Source organism: Myripristis murdjan, chromosome 17, assembly GCF_902150065.1.
Source record: "Myripristis murdjan chromosome 17, fMyrMur1.1, whole genome shotgun sequence".
Lineage (NCBI taxonomy): Eukaryota > Metazoa > Chordata > Actinopteri > Holocentriformes > Holocentridae > Myripristis > Myripristis murdjan.
Genome location: NC_043996.1, coordinates 13,717,963 through 13,734,258, shown reverse-complemented (window position 1 = coordinate 13,734,258; position 16,296 = coordinate 13,717,963). Strand labels below are relative to the sequence as shown.

At 41.3% G+C, this 16,296-nt stretch overlaps 3 protein-coding genes and 4 non-coding genes across 9 annotated transcripts; 6 read left to right on the top strand and 1 right to left on the bottom strand.

Moving 5' to 3' along the window:
- Nucleotides 1–838: 838 nt before the first annotated feature.
- dcun1d1 (DCN1, defective in cullin neddylation 1, domain containing 1 (S. cerevisiae)) lies at nucleotides 839–5,369 on the bottom strand. 3 transcript variants are annotated; one of them, XM_030074928.1, is made up of 7 exons: nucleotides 5,280–5,369; nucleotides 4,374–4,587; nucleotides 3,791–3,959; nucleotides 2,262–2,392; nucleotides 2,071–2,153; nucleotides 1,853–1,949; nucleotides 839–1,571 (listed from the first exon to the last, which is right to left on the bottom strand). In XM_030074928.1, the coding sequence occupies exons 1-7, from the start codon at nucleotides 5,280–5,282 to the stop codon at nucleotides 1,495–1,497; spliced, it is 774 nt and encodes a 257-aa protein (XP_029930788.1). In that variant the 5' UTR covers nucleotides 5,283–5,369; the 3' UTR covers nucleotides 839–1,494. The 3 variants fall into 3 exon arrangements, with proteins under 3 accessions (XP_029930788.1, XP_029930789.1, XP_029930790.1); XM_030074929.1 differs by lacking the exon at nucleotides 5,280–5,369 and adding an exon at nucleotides 5,212–5,275; XM_030074930.1 differs by lacking the exon at nucleotides 5,280–5,369 and adding an exon at nucleotides 5,134–5,152.
- Nucleotides 5,370–6,141: 772 nt separating this feature from the next.
- On the top strand, nucleotides 6,142–7,761 carry setd9 (SET domain containing 9). Its single transcript, XM_030074927.1, has one exon. It carries the CDS (start codon nucleotides 6,170–6,172, stop codon nucleotides 6,980–6,982), a length of 813 nt encoding a protein of 270 aa, XP_029930787.1. The 5' UTR covers nucleotides 6,142–6,169; the 3' UTR covers nucleotides 6,983–7,761.
- A 673-nt stretch (nucleotides 7,762–8,434) lies between these two features.
- On the top strand, nucleotides 8,435–13,751 carry eif4a2 (eukaryotic translation initiation factor 4A2). The gene is made up of 11 exons (XM_030074699.1): nucleotides 8,435–8,589; nucleotides 9,505–9,562; nucleotides 9,672–9,804; nucleotides 10,172–10,311; nucleotides 10,753–10,921; nucleotides 11,032–11,141; nucleotides 11,489–11,632; nucleotides 12,091–12,228; nucleotides 12,385–12,474; nucleotides 12,772–12,851; nucleotides 12,946–13,751. Exons 1-11 carry the CDS (start codon nucleotides 8,561–8,563, stop codon nucleotides 13,088–13,090), a joined length of 1,236 nt encoding a protein of 411 aa, XP_029930559.1. The 5' UTR covers nucleotides 8,435–8,560; the 3' UTR covers nucleotides 13,091–13,751.
- On the top strand, nucleotides 9,856–9,929 carry LOC115375929 (small nucleolar RNA SNORD2). Its single transcript, XR_003929761.1, has one exon. It is a non-coding gene; the product is annotated as a small nucleolar RNA SNORD2 (small nucleolar RNA).
- On the top strand, nucleotides 10,571–10,644 carry LOC115375928 (small nucleolar RNA SNORD2). Its single transcript, XR_003929760.1, has one exon. It is a non-coding gene; the product is annotated as a small nucleolar RNA SNORD2 (small nucleolar RNA).
- LOC115375927 (small nucleolar RNA SNORA81) lies at nucleotides 11,217–11,400 on the top strand. The gene has a single exon (XR_003929759.1). It is a non-coding gene; the product is annotated as a small nucleolar RNA SNORA81 (small nucleolar RNA).
- Nucleotides 11,746–11,928, top strand: LOC115375926 (small nucleolar RNA SNORA81). The gene has a single exon (XR_003929758.1). It is a non-coding gene; the product is annotated as a small nucleolar RNA SNORA81 (small nucleolar RNA).
- Nucleotides 13,752–16,296: the final 2,545 nt, after the last annotated feature.

Here is a 16,296-nt window from a genome sequence, read left to right as displayed (position 1 = left end):
TAAATCCAAACTCCAACACACAATAAAGGCTTAATTGCACAGTTATTCAGTCTACTACAGTGTTATGAAACGCTAGCTAGCTGTACCGTCATGAGTTTTGTCAACTTGCTCCAGACTGCGCTCGGCCCGTTTGGCTTGTGTTGGCTCAGTTGTCCTTAGCAACCACATCTGTTTGTAGGAAACGTTGCGTCCACCAGGGGGCAGCACGACGAGCGACTGAAACTACATATACTGTATAAACATTATATATCTACATACAAAATTTATTTCTCAGCATCATTTTTTTCCCTTTACACACAGAGAATAAAAATAAAACACATTTGTATTTAACCTTACTATTTCCATCGAACTTTTTTTTTTTCATGCTATATATTGACATAAACATAGGTATAGGGCATAAGACAGGCTTCCTCAGTGGTAAGTTTCAGCAATGTTCAATTTAGGACTTCAAGGCCAATTTAGTGCTAAAATCAAGTCAGAGGATTAATTCACCATCAAGATAAAACGTATGAGTTTTAATTTCATTGTACAACCTGTTGTATAATGACCAATAAACTTCCTTGTATCAGGGTATACAACTGTGAGACAGTTTCCTCACTAGATATTAGATTGACTCTAATGAAACTTTAAACCTTATTTAAGACCTTTCCTTGCCTTGAGCTGACATAATTCTGCTTAAAACCAGTCATCAAGCATCTGCAGTGACTTGACATCACAACCAGTTAGCCAACAACAAACCAAAGAAACAGACTGTTATCAAGGAGTCGATTACATATTACCAATAAAGAAATAAAAAATATATATACATGGGTACAAATACAGAGGCTCGGAAACAATAAAGAGATACCAAATTGAAACATTTATTTTATCTTTATACATTTGTGTGTATGGAACAGCATTATGCTTAAAACAGAACAAAAAAAAAATATTACAATCAATGTTTCATACTGATCTGTCACACAAATGTTCCATAAAACAAAACAAAAAACAAAACAAAAAAAAATCATAGCAGGAATGCACACAAAAGTATTAAAATTCAGTTCAATATTTTAAAGAAGGACATTCCCTCATGGACCCTTGTGTTCAGGTTATGATTCAAAAGTAAGTCTATCTAGGTGCTTCTCAGCAAAGCCCAACCACATCAACTAAACACTGGGACAAGAGCTGCATGGTCCAAGGTGGTAACCCATCTCCAGCTGGCTTGAGTACAAACAGAACGCCCAATATTTAAAGATAAAAGCCCCAAAACCACCACAAGTCGACCGACGAAGAGATATGCCTTTTATATATATATATATATATTTATATATATATATATTTACACATTTATATATATATAAAGTCTCTATTGTGTAAAACATCTCAGTCCTGAGGGTTGAAAAGGCAACATAGATCTCAGCTCAGTGCGGTCCCCCTGCTCTCCTCTCACCACCACTGCTGTGTTTTCGTGGATGTTGAAACCTCATATGGATGTTCATTGAGCACGGCCAGCCATTACACAGCCGTGCTTTTGGTCCCAATGTGTGGCCGTGCAAACTCCACAAAGTCATCAATAAGGACTGGCCATGCTCCTTAAAATAGCAGAGAGAGAGGCAGAGAGTGAGGGAGAGAGAGAAAGGGGAGAAAAATAGAGTTTTAAGAGCCTGGGTGACGACATATGGTCAATCATGCTATTTTCCTGATATTACTAGACCACAAACAATATGCACTTCCTCTAAAGAGTTGTTTATAAATGGATGGAGAACAATTACTAGTCACAAAGGGACAATAGACGTATACAGTGATATTCTGTCATGTACCCAAACAGTGAAAAACATATTAATCTTGTGCCCAAAATGAACACAATACACACCTTCCTCGTCGTAATTTGACATGTCATCTGTGATCATTGTGCTGAAGTCTAACAAGAGGTTCCATGTGTCCTTGGGAATTGATCTTTTATGGTGTTCCTGCAAAACAAAAGCAAAACGTCGTCAAACATGGCGTCAGGACAGAGAATTATTATGTTTGCAAATTTAGAAAACTGCTACTAAGGAATAAAAACACACTGGGCTGCAAAAGGTAACTTACAACTAAAAATTTGTTCCACAGGTCCAGGAACTTGAACCTTCCAGCCAGTACTAAATTCCAATATGCGATTGCCATTTCTAGGTCTAAAAGAAACAAAAAACAGGGATTATGTGAAAAAAATCGAACACTGTTGAAACTAGCGAGTCAGTGGACAGCACAAAATTAAAAAGCCACATGGAAAAGATTCTTACCCAAACCCTTCTGACCAGGATTCTTAGCAAAATTAAATGTAAACTGGTAAAAATCCTTAAATTTTCCTTGGTCCTTTAACTCCTGCTCCATTTTTGGTAGTTGAGCCTTTAGTTTCTCTATACTGTCACACCTGAGGAAAGACAGAACAGATTTAAGGCAAAGTCCTCCAAGTATTCACTGAGAAGGAAAAGTTTAGCACAGTATCATTCAGGGACAGGGGTGTAACAACACATCGTGTCACGACACTTTGTGATGCAAAACTGTGGAAATGTGCATCGTCAGATGTCATGGTTCACACTGTGGAGAGCTGCACTCAGCTAACAAATGGCCAAACAATGCACCTGCCAGTTGGACTAAACTGTGTGCGCCCTGGTCAGAATTGAGTGTCCATCTTGAATGCCTCTGGTCACATTTTAACAAACAACAGCCTAGTATCGTAGTCAGAGCACCGCCGCTGTCCCGGGACAGTGAGAGGGACATGACGGGAAAACATTCTCCCTACAGCAGCTCTACTGACGCAGCAGCGGCCACAGGAGGGGCCTTTCTTTCGCAGGCAGAGCTGTCCACTGCTGAGTTATGGCATAAAATAATGGCCAGAGAACTGTTTTTACAGAACATGATGGTAGTGAAGTTGACCTTATATATATAAAATGTCATCACTTAATCATTTGTCCTATTTGACATTTGTGTGAAAATGTGTCATAATTAGCGTATGCGTAAGTGTTCCGCTATAGCCAGAAACGTGTTTTGTGTGGTCACAGTGACCTTGGCCTTTGATCACCAAATTCTAATCCTTGAGTCCAAGTGACATTTGTGCCAAATTTGAAGAAATTCCCTCAAGGCGTTCCTGAGATATCATGGTCACAAGAATGGTACAGGCGAGCCTGATCGATAATATGACATCCGAGTTGTCCAGCTGTGAAAATCAACGACGTGGACCGTAGAAATAAGAAACATGTTGAGGAGAAACACCAAGCGGACAAAGCTCGATCCACAGTGAGAGTGAATCTGAGGTTGGCTTTCAGCTGCTGACAAGCACTGAGGGAGAGGATGAGGATGAAGAGTGACGCCATGTTGGCCCGTTTTCTGTTGGCCTACCGGCACAGGTAGGTGCCAGTAGGCCAAAGTTTTTTCCTAGGACGGTAATGGGTTGTTTTACATTTCATTCTGCCGTCCTAGGCAAGGAAAACCTGCTGCTGCTGGTTAGCTCAGCCAGGGAGGACGGGCCAGCTTTGAATACTGTGTTTACAAACTGCAACCGACAAATCCCACTCACTCTGCTTTTAATTTAAATTTTGTTCAAAATATCGTGAGAACATCGAACTGTGAACTCTGTATCGTGAATCCAATCAAACCGTGAATTGAGTAGATGGTTACACCCCTAATCAGGGAAGATAGATTTTTCTTGCCATGAACTACTAACTTTAAAGATACAAGTGTGCACAGTGCAACACCTCTGTCAAGCAGAAAATGGACTGATGCTCTGTCTTGTCTCTCATGTTTCTACCAGCTGGAATATCATTCTCACCCCTGCTCTGTCATGCCATCCATGAACTCCTGTTTGGAGAACTCGCACTGTGTCGCTGCCCGAAACTTCCAGGCTATGAGGAGCACACTTATACTGGCCGGGTCCAAACCCAGGTCATCGCAGAACTGCTGGATCCCGTCGATGCCTATCTTGTTGTCATCTTGAGGATCTAAGTGGAAAAATGACAAGAGCTAAATAGTAAAACACTGGACACAAAAAAGGTAAACCTGTACTAGAGCTGGGCGATTTGGATAAAATAAAATGACCAAATACACTGATATCAATATTTTGATGACACTGTGGGGGTGACTATTGGTGCTTTCATTAGATATTTACTCTCAAAATCTTTTTTTAAACACACAATTATGAGTAATGTGGATATGACCAATCAATTAGAGATAAAGAACAGCTAGAACAGTGTAAAAAAATTCAGAAATTTGCATCCCTTTACTCTAATTCAAACTTTAAAACCAAGAAAATGTTGATGTAACAGATATATAGCCCAGCCCCAACACTTACACATACATTGAGAAATTTCACAACATTTTCTTATATTCACACACATGTATCTAGACATTCTCACCTCTGTATCTATTGTAGAGCTGCTCAAGCTTCTTCTTGTCTAGGGCTCCCTTGAGGTTTGAAACATAGAGCTCTGGATTTTGGAAAAAGTTGTCAGTGGCAACATCTAATTTCCAGTCATTCTGTGACAGGCAGGCCAGCGCAGTCTTCTCATTGGATTGTGTGAAGATCATGAACTGACGAACTTTATCCTTCTGTGAGGACTTCAGCTTGTTCTGCAAGCAGATAAACACAAAGGAAGACAACAGTGCTGGTTTAAGACTGTCACTGTGACTGGTGTGAACGAAATCAGCATTGACAGAGAGATTAAGAAATAATGCAGATACTACACTAGTTTGCACAGTGGGTTAGCGTATACCCTGAATGATAATTCAACAACGCTATGCATATGACTACTCGGTAAATACTAAATAGTAGCTAACGCAACAAACTGGTATCTGTTACATAAAAACTGCAGCAGGGTGAAACTCACGGCAAACATCACACACTTGGTAATCTGGTGAAGGTAGCGTTGACTAACATCAGCGTGCTATCCTAACAAGTGTGTCATTCACCGACTAGTACATAGCCGGCTGTCAGCGGGCTGAATGGTGCTATACAGTGTTTTCTATAACATTTAACAAGCAATCCAATCGACAGCAGTTAATGGCTAAACGCTACCGCAGTGTAATCCTGCTGGTCACTTGCTGCTGCTAACTAGCAAGCTAGGCTAGCTCGTTTGACCCGTTAGCTAGTTAGCCTAATGTAGGCTAGAGAGCTACCTTTGTTTTTATTCTTTAGTAGGAATATTAGAGCTTCGTTGCCTGTTCTTGGCTATATTAGTCACCCGTGAGTATTACCTCAAGTAACTGCAAACAGTATTTACACGTGTATCATCCCAAAAACAAAAGACTGAGCTATTTCTCACCATGTTTGTGTTTGCCCGACTCCCTTTTCTCCCATCCAGCTGGCTAACGCGTGTGAAGTCAACGCGAGTCACGCAGAATAATGCTTCCGGTTAGACTTGCGATTTTCAAAATAAAACCTCGATTTATCACTAGCGTCTCAATTGTATTCATTTGCACAAAACATTAAGCAAATCTATTCACAAACGCTAAAAAAATAATGTTTAATCACATGCTATGGGTTATATTTGATTTGGACAAGAAACGCAGCAAGTTTATTGCAGTTAACTAAAACTAAACTAAAAACTGAAAAAGGGTGTGAAAAAACATTTTAGTTAACTGAATTAAAAATAAACACTAGACTTTAGAGAAAAACGAAAACTAACTGAAACGATATTGTGTACTTACAAAACTGACCCAATTAAAATAAAAATATACATGAGATGTCTTTACTTTTAGTCTTTGTCAGTTTGGTCAAATATGTCAACACACCAAGAATGAAGAGGGGCTGGTGCTGGTTTTTATTACTGAGACTGGGAGGTTTTCGTGACTGAGAGTCAACTGCCTTCATAAAGTGTTGGGTTTGTATTGTTTGTATTATAATACAAAATTATGATAATAATAAAATTAAAATGGAAACTAAAACTAAACATTTTAAAACAATAAAACTTGACTGAAACGAGAAAAAGGAAACTACAGTGAATTGAGCCAAAAAGGAAATAAAATAGAAACTAATATATATATACATACACACACACACACACACACACACACACACACACACACACACACACACACACACACACACACACTTCGTGTCCATAGACTGTGCTTTTATTTTAATATGCAAAGTCGGAAGTGATTCTAGTATCCATTAATACCCCCGCCTTCCGTCCGTCAAACCCCGCTCTGGATGTTTAGGAGGGCTCTAAAAAGACTTGAGAGCAGATGGAGGTCGTACCGGCACCGGTTTGTGCCGTGGCTCGTCCTGAACCTCGGTAAGAACGAGCGGACTCTCCGCCAGGTGACCGGGCGCTCTGAGGACAAGCTGGTCCCGGATGAGGAGGTGTCGCGGAGCTTGCTCAAACTGTTCGGGGCTCTGCTGAGGACAGACACGGCTGAGCCAGCAGTAGCAGCCCTCAGTGTGAGCCCGCAGGCAGCTCATGATGCCATGTTTCAGTCAATGGGGTTCAGTATTGACCGGAGGCCCAGCACGCTGCCGCTCGCCGGGACCGGAGTGTTTGTCACCAGGGGGTTTGTACCCAAAGGAGCCACCGTGGCCATGTACCCTGGCACAGTGTACCAGGCCTATGAGCCCATCTTCTTCCAGTCCATCAGAAACCCATTCGTGTTCCGGTGCATTGACGGTGTGTTGATTGACGGCCATGATAAAGGCATCTCCAAAGTAGTGTACAAGTCATGTAGTGGGAGGGATCGGCTCGGTCCCTTCCTGCTGAGTGACACCAGCTGGCTCACAGCCAGTCCAAAAAACCCGCTGGCGGTGGGCCAGTACGTCAACAACTGCTCCAACAAACAGCCTGCCAACGTGTGCTACCAGGAGTACGACCTCCCCGACCAGTTTCCCCTTGAACTCCGCCAGTTTCTCCCTAATGTCAGCTACAGCCACGACACACTCAGGCCTGTGCGCTGCGTCGTCCTGGTGTCGCTCAGAGACATCAAGCCAGGGGAGGAACTCCTCTCCAACTACTATACCATAGTGCATTAAGTCAGCCGCAGGGGCCAGACCACCGCTGCTCCTCCGGTCCAACAATACAGACCACTGTGTAATGTCTCAGGCAGTCTCTAAGATGAATGTGTTCTTGTGATAGACATTTGAATGCTTACCCCATGCTTCAAGAATCACTAACTTTGAAAAGTTGGGTTCTCTCTCTCTCTCTCTCTCTCTCTCTCTCTCTCTCTCTCTCTCTCTCTCTCTCTCTCTCTCTCTCTCTCTCTCTCTCTTTATCTATCTATATTTATATCTATATCTAGTTTTCCATACATCTTCTGATGCTCAGACTTGGACATATCTATATCTAGAGATATAGATAGCCATATATAGATACATAGATATAGATATATATTCACCTACGGTTGCTCAGCTGATGATTTAGTGAATATGTTTGCTTTAAATAATGTAAACCGCCAAGACTTTGGCCTTTGAAAGAGTCTTTGTTAATTTCCCATCACAATCCCAAATCCGTAGAGAAAAAAAGACAAAATTTAGAGAACAATTGATATGGTCGTGTTTTTTTCCCCCCTAATGTGCAAACTGAACCAAAACCAAAATCGTGACCCAAAAATCGCAATACAAAACAAGCCGTGGGTTTAATGAATACATCTATATCTATATATGTATGTGTAAATACAGATCGATATAGATATGTCTGTGTGTGTGTGTGAAGTGAGAAATTGTTATTGTAAAGCAGAGCTCTGCTGTTGTCTATGCAAGGACAAAGCATTGTATATTGTATTTTGTGAGCAATAAACAATTTTTCAACATGAAAAGACAATTATAACCTTGCACTGGCTCGTCTCTTTCCGCTCACGCATTTCATTAACTACTGCCTTCGTATTATTTACTGACACGTAGTCTTATGTTGGAAAGAAAAAAAAAAAAAACAGGCTGTGATGGCATCCCTAAGGCTCTACACAAGGAGCTGTACGATCCCAACACTTTAAGCTCAGCACCATTGGTCACCGCAGTAGGGAGCCTATGGCAGGGCTGTCTCACTGTGGACATAGCAGCATCATGAAAAGGCAGTAAACACACGGCTAGCAAAAAGAAATAAGTCAGAGCAGCAGAGCCACACGTGTATGATGGTCCTCCTTCTAGCTTTTCAACCTAAGCATTGACATTAACCACGTAATGATGACAACTGCACCATTTAAAACTCTATCTTTTTCTAATATGGTAAGGTGATAGTTTTACATTAATTGAGCCCTTATTAGTGTCGGTCCGCTCCAAAATGCTGTAATAATGTCTCAACCTTGCCAGGCCTAGTTTTGACCTGTCAGAGACTCTGTAGCAGCCCCACCACCCGTTATTACTGCAATATCCTTCCGCTACAGAAAGTAGTCTGAATTAATTTCCACATTATTATCGCTTTTTCTGAGTTACATTCGTGTTCGCCGGGTAATTAATACCATATAATAGGTGAAAACTTTTGGTCATTGCGTTGACAACATATCGTGGACGAAACTGAGCGTTAGGTTCATCGGTGAAAATAGTCCGGCTACATAAAGGCAGTTGGCATCGCCATCAACGATCTTTCCAGTCGCATGCCGAAGTTGGGAACGGATCATGTCTAGCGATTCTGCTGATTACAACAGGTAAAACGTTCAGCCGGCGACTTTAGCCACCAATATCCAGATTATAGACACAAGAAAGGGTTTCGTGTAAATTGCCGCCGTGTATCGGGCTGTTTTTTTTAAACGATGGACTGACATTATCAAGCTAACGTTAGGCCCCAAGCACTGCCACGGTGTGCTGGAAGTTAGCTCTGCGTTAGCTACCTGTCTAGGCAAAGCCGCAGTTAGAAATAAGCGTTACACGCCGGTGAAATGATATGTGCTTTCTTTATTAGGTGTAAAACCTGTCTTGTAACGCGACTGTATTGTAATCTTAAAGCGGTTTGTGGCTTTTATTATCTGGTGGCGGTCTGAACCAAAGGTAACGTCAGGCCAAACCGCCGCACGGCCTAGTTCTCCAGGCAGCTGGAGCCTCTGTTGGCTGCATAGGCCCCGAATGGCCGACATATTGGCTAACCGTTAGTGCAGCAGATCTCCATGTTGGGGTGTGCTGAAGACACAGATGACAGTTTATTGCTCGTAATACTAAGGTTGAAACGAAGGTAGAAGTGTCGGTGGGAACGAAATCTTTTGAGGTTACATAACGGGCTTATCCAAGGACCGCTTTTCAGCCCTGCTTGTGGAATTTGACACGTGCGCTCTGCGAAGCCCCAGGCCCTGTAACGTGAAACTTTGGGCGTAACCTCAATTGCTATACGGCACTAAATAACTTGCACATTTCACGTAGCATTTACGCCGTAATTGTTGAAAGTGAACGTAAAATTATGGCGTTTTCAAAGGCACCGATTGGCCTATGCAGATCAGGGTCGATCACATCCTCCTAGCATGGCACGTGGTAGAATGACTGCTTATATTTAGTTTGTCAAAAAGCGCCCCTTCTTGGATGTCTTTTCGTACTGTGAGCCATAAAGTTGTTGTTTTTTTTCCCTCAAATAGCTCAAGAGATAGAGACCATGGGGGGCCCGAGGGAATGGAGCCTGATGGTGTCATCGAGGTAAATACAATATCAAAACTGACAACATACAATTGAGCTTTCTTTACTGAGAAATGTGTATGTAGCTTTACTTGATGCTTGGCCTCACTAGGTTTTCTCCCCCCTTCAGAGCAACTGGAACGAGATTACAGACAATTTTGATGATATGAACCTGAAGGAGACTCTTCTCAGGGGAATATATGCATATGGTTTTGAAAAGCCATCTGCCATTCAGCAGAGGGCAATCATTCCTTGCATCAAAGGTATGGAGACCCAAATTCACCTATGAAATGTTCCGCTTTTCGTTTTTTTATGAGTGAAATGATGTTCTACCATCTTTCGGGACTTACTCAGAAATGGGGACAAGCTTTCTGTTCACTGATCACTCAAACAATTCTTAACCCTGTAGTTTGCATTGCTACAGTGCAGTTATTATAGTGAGATAATGGTTAAATTGTATCGGATTTCACGCTCAGTGTCCAAGTACAACCGTAATGCACATCACATGCAGAGGCTGACTACCAGTTGTACATTTCTCACATTGCCAACCATTAAACACAATTTTGAGTTGGAACCTGAAATTCTGACGCATTCCTCCACTCATCACTATTTTTATCTTCTCACCATTAGGCTATGATGTCATTGCCCAAGCCCAGTCAGGCACTGGTAAGACAGCCACTTTTGCCATCTCCATCTTGCAACAGCTGGACATAGAGCAGAAAGAGACCCAGGCTCTGGTGCTGGCTCCTACCAGAGAGCTGGCTCAGCAGGTATGCTGTTCCTGAGGTCACGATAAACTTAACTGTGTCTCAGACCTAGGCGGCATATTGGGGACAGACACCAAGGTACTTGTTTCAAAACCTAATTTGTCATGTTCTGAAAATATGAAAAAACAAATCCATAAGGATCCTCTTAGGATTGGTGTAGTCCCTGTCCATGGCTGCATTGGTCTGAAAGGTGACCTGGTTTCATTATTAAATTTGTGATTTGAACAATATTGAATAGTTGGTGTGTTGCTGTGGGAGAAGTGAGTGACATGATGGCATACCATCTTTCGGGACTGACTCCTCAATGGAGAGTGTTTTTATTTTTACTGATCACTCAAAATAAAGCGATTCCCACATCCCTTATTTGTCTGTATTGTCAAACTACTTTCTACTGCATTACCCTGAACAAGTGTTTTTTCTTTTCACCCATCACTTCCTTATTAGATCCAGAAGGTAATTCTGGCTCTTGGTGATTACATGGGGGCAACCTGCCATGCCTGCATTGGAGGGACCAATGTCCGTAGCGAAATGCAGAAACTCCAGGCTGAGGCCCCCCACATAGTGGTGGGCACTCCAGGACGTGTGTTTGACATGCTGAACAGGAGATACCTGTGTAAGTATCAAACTTGGCCTCGTTCAGTGGAGGGGTAGGAGGGGGTCACCTACTTGGATAATGGAAATTATGTTTTTTGGTAAGACTTCTAATACTGTATTTTTGCAAAGCCCCGAAATGGATCAAGATGTTTGTTCTGGATGAAGCTGATGAGATGTTGAGTCGAGGGTTCAAAGATCAGATCTACGAGATCTTCCAGAAGTTGAGCACAAACATTCAAGTAAGAATTTTGCTTTGGGCACAGACAGTTTGAATGAATGCAAACAGATTTCATGTCATTTGAATAATTGAATTCCTCTTCTGCATTAACAGAACTCTGCTATAATTGTGTGATCCAGAATTATCTTTTGTTTGATGCAATGATGCTAGCCGAGTATTGAGCAGAAGGAGATGACTGTGCATTGTGCTGCAAATGAGACGTGGTCGAACCTCTTTCTTAATGTTCATTGGTCTCTGTCTCAAGGCTCACTGCCACAAATAGATTGGTTTTTGATATTCCATCAAGCACTTGTTTATTTTCAGCACCTCTGTCTCCAGAGTCTCAAGGAATTAACTTTCTTTCTTCAGGTGGTCCTGCTCTCTGCCACCATGCCAGCAGATGTGTTGGAGGTGACCAAAAAGTTCATGCGAGATCCCATTCGCATCTTAGTGAAGAAGGAAGAGCTTACCCTTGAGGGTATCAAGCAGTTCTACATAAATGTGGAGCGAGAGGTGGGTGGTTGTCTTATCAATCATACCACTCAGCATACTAATTACAAAGGGGGACAGACAACAAGTGTACAGTTTTGGGTGTATATTACTGTGGGAGCTATACACTTTACATTTCCTTCTCTCCAAAGCACCCTACTAAAACTGCAGGAGCCAAACCTCAGGTTTAGCTCTTTGTGGACGTGTGAGCATGGGTACACCAGGGAAGGAGATTAATGGCACAGCATCGGAAATGAGGCTGGGAGGGACCTCTTTCTTAATGTCCAGTGTCCTTTGTCTCAAGATTCTGTGTTACACTGTATCCAATGTTTTTAACTGAGATTTAAAGACGACAGTATAAACACTTAATTGAATACAATGTATGCATTTTCCCCAGGTTCAGATTTTCCTGGCATTGAACCCTTTTATAAATGGTGCATTTTGCTTGACATAATTCCTTGTTTTTGTGTTGATGTCTCTAGGAGTGGAAGCTGGACACACTGTGTGACTTGTATGAAACTCTGACCATCACCCAGGCTGTCATCTTCCTCAACACCAGGAGAAAAGTTGATTGGCTGACTGAGAAGATGCATGCTAGGGACTTCACTGTCTCTGCTCTAGTAAGAACTGCCTCTTGCCTGGCCCTACAGCTAGATGGTGCTGTGCTGCTGTAAGCAGCATCGCATCATGCTTAGTGACATCTCCATTGGTTTTATGCTCCACATCATGCCTAACCTTTTTTTTTTTTTTTTTTTTTTTTTTTCTCTCTTTCCCAGCATGGTGATATGGACCAGAAAGAGCGTGATGTGATCATGAGGGAGTTCAGATCTGGCTCAAGTAGAGTGTTGATCACTACTGACCTTCTGGTTAGTATTTGGGTGGAGGCAGAGTGAGAATTGCTTCATGGAGCTGTATCCCTAAAACATGTTGGTTTACAATCTGCTGGTGATAAAATGTTGAACCCCAAAATGTTTTAACTCTGCAACGGTCTTAAAAATGGCAAAGCAGTCAAACTTTTTGGGAGATTAGGGCCTGTGCTCCACAATGGGTTTCTTCAACTGTAGGAATCTGTTACTTATACACTGGCAACAACAAAAAATAAATATATTCTTGCCTGGTGTATCTGAAGGTTGATTATAACTGGAACCTGTTTGCTTTTACAGGCTCGTGGGATTGATGTCCAGCAAGTTTCTCTGGTCATAAACTATGACCTTCCTACAAACCGAGAGAATTACATTCATAGGTAAGTTGCAGTTTTGTTTGTTTGTTGTTCTACACTTAGATTTGCACTTTGTTCTTGTATGCAACTCTATTTTCCTTGTCTTCACTCTGGCTAGAATTGGTCGCGGTGGCCGATTCGGCAGAAAAGGAGTTGCTATCAACTTTGTCACTGAAGAGGACAAGAGGATTCTTCGGGACATTGAGACGTTTTACAATACAACTGTGGAGGAGATGCCTATGAATGTGGCCGACCTGATTTGAGCCCTGAGATTTTTTTTAAACGCAGTGATAGCGATCGTCCACTTGCATTGTGCTTATATTATTCGAGGGGAAAAAAAAAACTCTTCTCAAATGCTAAACCTTGGATCAGAATTTCGATATGTGTTAAAAAGCGAGGTGACTTCAATGGTGGTCCCTCTCGGACAGTTGTAGATTCTAACCTTGGCAGTTGGCTGGTTGGAGCTACAAAGCCATGGGGTCTGTAAACATTAAGGTCCTTATCAGGTATTTCTTTCCATGTTCAATTAAGATGCGTGTATTAGATGTTCTCCACCGTTTAGTAATTTACTTGTGGACTAAAAGGTATAAGTGCTGTATAAAGTCTGCAAACTATGTTATGCTAACATATGTGCGATGTATTGTGGGTCTGCTAAATAGAGGCACTTGTCATGTAATACTGTAGATTCACTTGCTTTTTGTTATCTTTTGTGAATGTGTTAATTTAAATGTACCATATTTTTTATCCCACTTGTTCTATCAGAATTCCTCACCGGTTGGCCATATTTTGCTGACATGTGGTTTTACCCTTACCAGAGTATATTGCTATTCCCTTGGACTTCTTTTCAGATTTCCTCCTCCCCAGAATTGTATGAATGTCTTAATAAAATTGAAATTGCTGTAATTAAAGCCTGCTCTTGCTTTATGTGTAAGTGAGTCATTTATTTATAGAAGAATGTATTGTGTGTGTGTGTGTGTGTGTATATATATATATACACATTTTGATGGGACTAGGTGGTCTCAGTTACCTCAGCTAGCATTTGAGTGACCCTGTAATCTGATATCTGCTGGTTGGACAGAAGTGAAGTTACTATAGGTTCAGAGGGTCCTGACAAAAATCTTTGCACAACACTTGTTCATATCTTTTTGTCCAAGTATGGACATGTATGCATAATCTTTCACATCGTTGTTCATTAGTCTGACTTTAGTGTGTGGAGGAGGAGAAAGCAGGAGCTGCATCTTGATGTCGTGCTCAACTTTCAAGAGTTTCTGTTACACAATATCACCACCTCCTGGAGAGGAGGTTGGAGGACATGACATAACCTTGCTTAAAAAAACATCCAAAAACTGAATCACATTGGGGGGAAAAGTTGGGAAAAGTCACTGATGGTAGGAACAATTTAAGTGGCATAAAATGGAGGCATTGTATCTTAATTTAGCACACCAACAGCCGAATCTTTATACACAGCACATTTTATGTCACACACCATTAGTCCTACATTTACCAGCTGTACATCCAGATTTGTAGAAACGTGGTCTATAACATGGTGGCAGGTGGAGAGCTGTAGTATGTGGAAGTGTCCAGTGGTGCATTAGTGCAGAGTTTAAAGTTGTAGGATTTTATTTCATACATTTAATATAATGAATAGCATGTAAAACAAATGTATTAAAGTGAGTGCTGACTTATTTAAGAGTGCTGAAGATAATCACAGCCGTGCTGATAGAGTATAACAGGACAACTTTGAGTGTGACATTGCTTCTATGAAACAGTTCTTCAAACAAAGCCATTCATCAAATAATGGTAATAAGACACAACAATTATGATTTTCTTTCAGCTGCTCCATCACAAACTGTTTGAATTCAAACTCGATTGAACTTAAATTATTTCCCGATCACAGGCTAGCTTGCCAGGTGGTTCCACAGCAGTAACAGTTTCTGCTCATGGTGCTTTGTTGCCCAGAAAGTTGACTGCAAAGCCAGTAAATATTGTCTCAACCACAGACGCAAAGCAGGAGGCAGCACATTTGTGTTAAAAAGCGCAGGAAGTGGCCATACCCACGCTTCCTTCTTTCCCCTTGTCATTTTTTTTAACAACCATTCAGAATTTAGTCCAATACTGTTTTTTTGGAAACACAAATGAACGGCAGTTAATGTAAATAACAGTTATTACAAAAGACTTGTAGAGTTATAAGATGTCAATGTGCTGTTGAACTGAATATCAGCACTCATGGAATGCTGCTTGTCCAATAAAACCAGAGGATCAGGTCTAACCATTGTATAAAGTAGGCTATTAATAGAGCACAAGCATAATTAATCTTCCACTAATAGTGTGCAAGCCTGAAAGTGGCACATTGGCTTGCAGACATCGAAACACCAATTTTGCTTCAGTAATAATCCTGGTGAGATATAGTAATTAAAATAGTTATCTGGTTTACAGACTAAATTTGAAAAAAGAGAGATTATGAGTTAGTTAGTCTTGAGAGGAGCTGTTAATATGATTAATGGTCTGAGTTTAGTGCACCAGCACTGTGCAAAGGCATCAGTGAAGGGTTTGGCACAAATCTACATTTCTAATCCACGAAAGACTGGTTCCTCAGAGATGATGCAGAAAGATCCTCCCTCCTCCAAACCTCCCTGCCCAGCAGATAACCCACATTGCTGGTTTCAATTTCCTCCAGAAGGAAAACGAGGGCCAAAAATGTAAAAAAAAATAAAAAAAATAAAAAAATAAAAGGAACAAATTATGTACCGATAAATGTTACAATCCCTAATGGCCGCGTCACCAACGTGCTGTTTTGTAAAATTTCACGTAAATGAATTATTGCTGCTTCACATATGAAGCATGGCAACTCAGACTGTGTGAACGTGCTCTGTCAGGCCTCAGCTGAGTTTGAGTGTATCTCACATGGGCCTTCCACTACAGCATGCACCAAATTTAGTTTGTTTCTATTTTGGTGCAGCGCAGCATGCCTTATGCACCAAAGTATTACAGGCTATTGACGTTCTGAGAAAGCAGATTGATATTGACCAGGTGTGTGACTATGGGGAGGTGGGTGGTTGGTGTGTGTGTGTGTGTGTGTGTGTGTGTGTGTTGGGTTACAAAGCTTATCTTCACTGTCAATTTGGTAATAATTAAAATGCATTATTAAATTTGTTTTCAATTGAACCCTCAGCTGGACCTCCAGACACCTATCGGTTCAGTTCTTGGGTCAGCACATCAGTTTCATTGACTAATTAACTGTGCCAGCCCCAAAACTGAACAAACCTGAGGACTTCATTTGTAGCCCTTGTCCAGCAGTAAAGGCTTGTCATGTAAGTGTTCAGTTGTGACAGAACAATTTGGCAGCTGTTCACAGACAGTGAAAGGGTTGGAGCTGTCAGTTACAAAAAAAAAAAAAAAGAAAAAAAAAAAAAAAGAAAATCAAACACAACATATTCATTCAACATTCAACATATGCAGTGTCCAAGAT

Excerpts from the sequence above, each read along its gene's own strand:
- dcun1d1 (XM_030074928.1), bottom strand. Across the intron at positions 3,960-4,373 it reads GCTCTACAATAGATACAGAG|ATCCTCAAGATGACAACAAG; the intron begins GTGAGAATGTCT and ends TTTTCCACTTAG. Across the intron at positions 1,950-2,070 it reads TGTGGAACAAATTTTTAGTT|GAACACCATAAAAGATCAAT; the intron begins GTAAGTTACCTT and ends TTTGTTTTGCAG.
- setd9 (XM_030074927.1), top strand. The coding sequence starts at position 6,170 with ATGTTTAGGAGGGCTCTAAAAAGACTTGAGAGCAGATGGAGGTCGTAC.
- eif4a2 (XM_030074699.1), top strand. The coding sequence starts at position 8,561 with ATGTCTAGCGATTCTGCTGATTACAACAG. Across the intron at positions 10,922-11,031 it reads GCTGAACAGGAGATACCTGT|CCCCGAAATGGATCAAGATG; the intron begins GTAAGTATCAAA and ends ATTTTTGCAAAG. Across the intron at positions 12,229-12,384 it reads ACTTCACTGTCTCTGCTCTA|CATGGTGATATGGACCAGAA; the intron begins GTAAGAACTGCC and ends TCTCTTTCCCAG.